A 2,990-nucleotide genomic window follows, 5' to 3' on the forward strand; every position below is an offset into this window, starting at 1 on the left:
GCACATCCACGATAGCAAGAGGAGTTCATACCTTCAGGTGCTGCTTCTGTGAGTGATCCACAACCACCTCTGCTCAGGATGTAGACACTTTTCTTCTGGATGCCCACACCATCCCCAGCTCTCCAGGCACTTAACATTAGGCTATGGAGCTGCAACGTAACGCTTGGAGATATAGGCTGGTACAAAGTGCAGCACCTTGATTCTTGATAAGAACAGAGAAAACCAGGGATTGGGGATCCTGTGGTCTGGAGGTGAAGTTGGTTGTGTCTGCAGCTGAGGACCAGCCCGCCTGAGCTATTGCTGCGTGCTGCCATGCTCTGCTGTGCTGTCCCGTATGCAGGCGTCAGAGACGCTCTTGTCGGAGCCCCTTACAAAAGTAGCCAGGGCAGTGCTGGCAGGATGCGCCCTGCAGCCGTGCCAAGGCTCTGGAGCTGCTCCCTGCACCCACTGGCTGTGAAGTTAGCCCAAATCTGGGGATGTTCCAGGCATGCCACAAAAACCACCTGTTCAAGGTCTGTGGAGGGAGGCGAGTGTTGGCTTCCCAAGGCTGGCAGCTGGTGCAAAAGAGCGTTTTTCTAGGAGACAGACTTGCTGAATTCCTTCTGGAATAATTATTAAGTGCTGGTAGGATTTTGTTTTAATATTAATTACATGTCAAGGCCACCTGAAGCTTTGCATTCTTAAAATAATCAAACCACCTAATTCTGAAAGACTCAAAGCATGGGTAATTGGAGAAGGGAAATTTTGCAAAGCTGTAAAGAGCTGCTTTGCTCAGACTTTTGGAAAACTCTGAGAAAAATTTCTCAGCTCTGTCCATCACCCTCTGCGCTGGAAAATGGGCATGAAATAGTATCGGAGCAGCTATCTAAGCAAAGAAGTGGGATGATGGATGCAGTGCCCTTTTCAAACGATGGTTTGCAAGGCATTTGAGGATTGTTCTTCAGAGACCATTAAAAAGGAGCTTTAGAGGAGGAGAGACTAGTTGTGTGGCAGGCAGGATCAAGAAGGATGTGTGTTTGCCGTGCGGTGTCATAGATCAGAACGATACCAACCTTTGGAAACTAATTGCAGCAACTAACAGTTACGAGCTGCACTTACCCGTCTCTCTCTTGTATGTCTTAGGCAGCCACTACTTTGATATTTAATTGCCTTTAGAATAGACTATGCAGATTATCGGGGGGAATAAAAAGGGATAAAAGCTTTTGCGTGCTCGAACCAGAGATTTTGAGAGAAGGCATGAGATATGGAAATGAGTGGGTAAATGTTTGCGGGCTGTATGGGATGCGGTTGTTATTGGTGGGAACTTTAGTGGGAACAGAAGGAAAATGTGCGCTTGGATACCGTGGCCAAGGCTTTGCCGTGGTCTCCGTACTCGGAGGAGATGTATGAGCCCTGTGTGGCTCCTCCAGCTGTATCACAGCAGCGGCACTTCAGAGGAGGGGCAGATGCGCAAAGCTTATCTGGTTACATCTCCATAGAGCTCTGGCTCGATATTGATATGAGCTCTGAAGCTATCCTGCCACCGTGCATAAATGTTTCAAGGGGTAAGATCCGCTCTGAACGCAGAGCTGTGCCTGAGCCATCCCAGGAAAGCAGCCCCTCCTGCCTGGCAGTGCTGCTTTTCCAGATTTTGCATTCCCTTTCTTCTGTCGCCGCTGGTTGTACCACCGATAATCAGCTGGAACGTACAGAAAGAGTTGTTTGCCTGAAAAACAACTGTGATTTTGCTTAATTCCCTTTCAGCGATATAACTAATTTTCCATACTTAACGGGGCTTGCAAGCCAAATCTGGAGTGCGATGCAGGTGGCCTGGTCTGACCACCACAAACAGCAGCACGCCTGGCTAACTTGGGTGGGTTTGGGTGGAAGATGTTCTTCTGTCCTTGCGTCAGAAGGGAGATTCTCAGTTGTAATTGTGATATTTTGCTGATGTGATTGAAAGCTGTTGGTTTCCCTAGGATGTCTCTACACATCCCTGCAACTTCTGTCAAAACAGGAGCTCGCAGCTCCCGCCGCAGCATTCTGCAGTGAATGAGAAGGGATTTCTCTGCATCTCTTATCGCCAGTGTTCATCAGGGACTCTCCCTCTAGCAGCAAAGCCTGGCTAAACCAGAGCACAGTGCTTTTCTGCAGTCCAGCATGTATTACACTTGGACTGTAAACCATCCTACTCTAAAATTACAGCTTTTGTCAGCTGGTGATATTAAACTTGTCTCTAATTTCTTTTAGAGTGGAACAGGCTAAATCATAGATGCTAATGGCTGATATTTTTATTCTATTTTTTTTTCCTGGTGCTCCAGGCCACTGACTCGGATTATGAAGACGAGTTGCCAAAACACTCCTTCGTGAACCACTACATGAGCGACCCCACGTACTACAACTCGTGGAAGCGGCAGCAGAAAGGGGTGAAGCACCCGGCGTCCTACAGATACGAGGAGTGCGCCGCCAGCGAGACAGAACCCTATTTCCAGACTGTCATCACGACACAGAGCTCAGGAGGGGTGTACACCCCAACGGGACAGCCCGCGCCCGGCTCCCGGACTCCAGTGACAGGGTTCTCCTCCTTTGTCTGAGACGGGGCCGGAGGACGGAGCCGAACCGCCGGTGGCACCAGGAGGGAGCCGCCGCAGTGACTGTGTGTGCGTGAGCGGTGCGGTGACCTGAGGGTAACTTCTTCGCTATCAGGGTAGAAACGGACGGGAACACGAATGAGGATGGGTTGTTGGGTTTTTGTTTTTTCTTTTCTGAAGACAATCAACTCTAAAAATATGGAGCTGAACTAGCTGAACCTTTGTTTAAAAAAAAAAAGGAATTCTGAAAAGTGATGATTTTAACCACTTGTGAATAGTAGGGGTTTTTTAACCGCTTTTTGTAACACTGCTTCAGGAAGCAGCTCCCATGCCCTTCTCTTCCCTCTTTCTTTCTCTCCCCTCCTCCTGTCCCCTCATTCCCAAACAAGGAGGTGAATTCCCTAGATGCAATGAGTGACT

The 2,990-nt window shown here is 48.8% G+C and overlaps 1 protein-coding gene across 1 annotated transcript in view; it reads left to right on the forward strand.

Moving 5' to 3' along the window:
• The window catches only part of SDK1 (sidekick cell adhesion molecule 1), a gene marked incomplete at its 5' end in the record, with an annotated part of 67,577 nt that extends 65,004 nt beyond the window's left edge, over positions 1 to 2,573 (forward strand). The window contains one exon of the mRNA XM_010180326.1: positions 2,301 to 2,573. Within this exon, the coding sequence (XP_010178628.1) occupies positions 2,301 to 2,573 (273 nt within the window). The remainder of the gene's footprint in view (positions 1 to 2,300) is intronic.
• Between the last annotated feature and the right edge of the window lie 417 nt (positions 2,574 to 2,990).

Source organism: Mesitornis unicolor, unplaced genomic scaffold (genome assembly GCF_000695765.1).
Source record: "Mesitornis unicolor isolate BGI_N332 unplaced genomic scaffold, ASM69576v1 scaffold1183, whole genome shotgun sequence".
NCBI classification, from domain to species: domain Eukaryota; kingdom Metazoa; phylum Chordata; class Aves; order Mesitornithiformes; family Mesitornithidae; genus Mesitornis; species Mesitornis unicolor.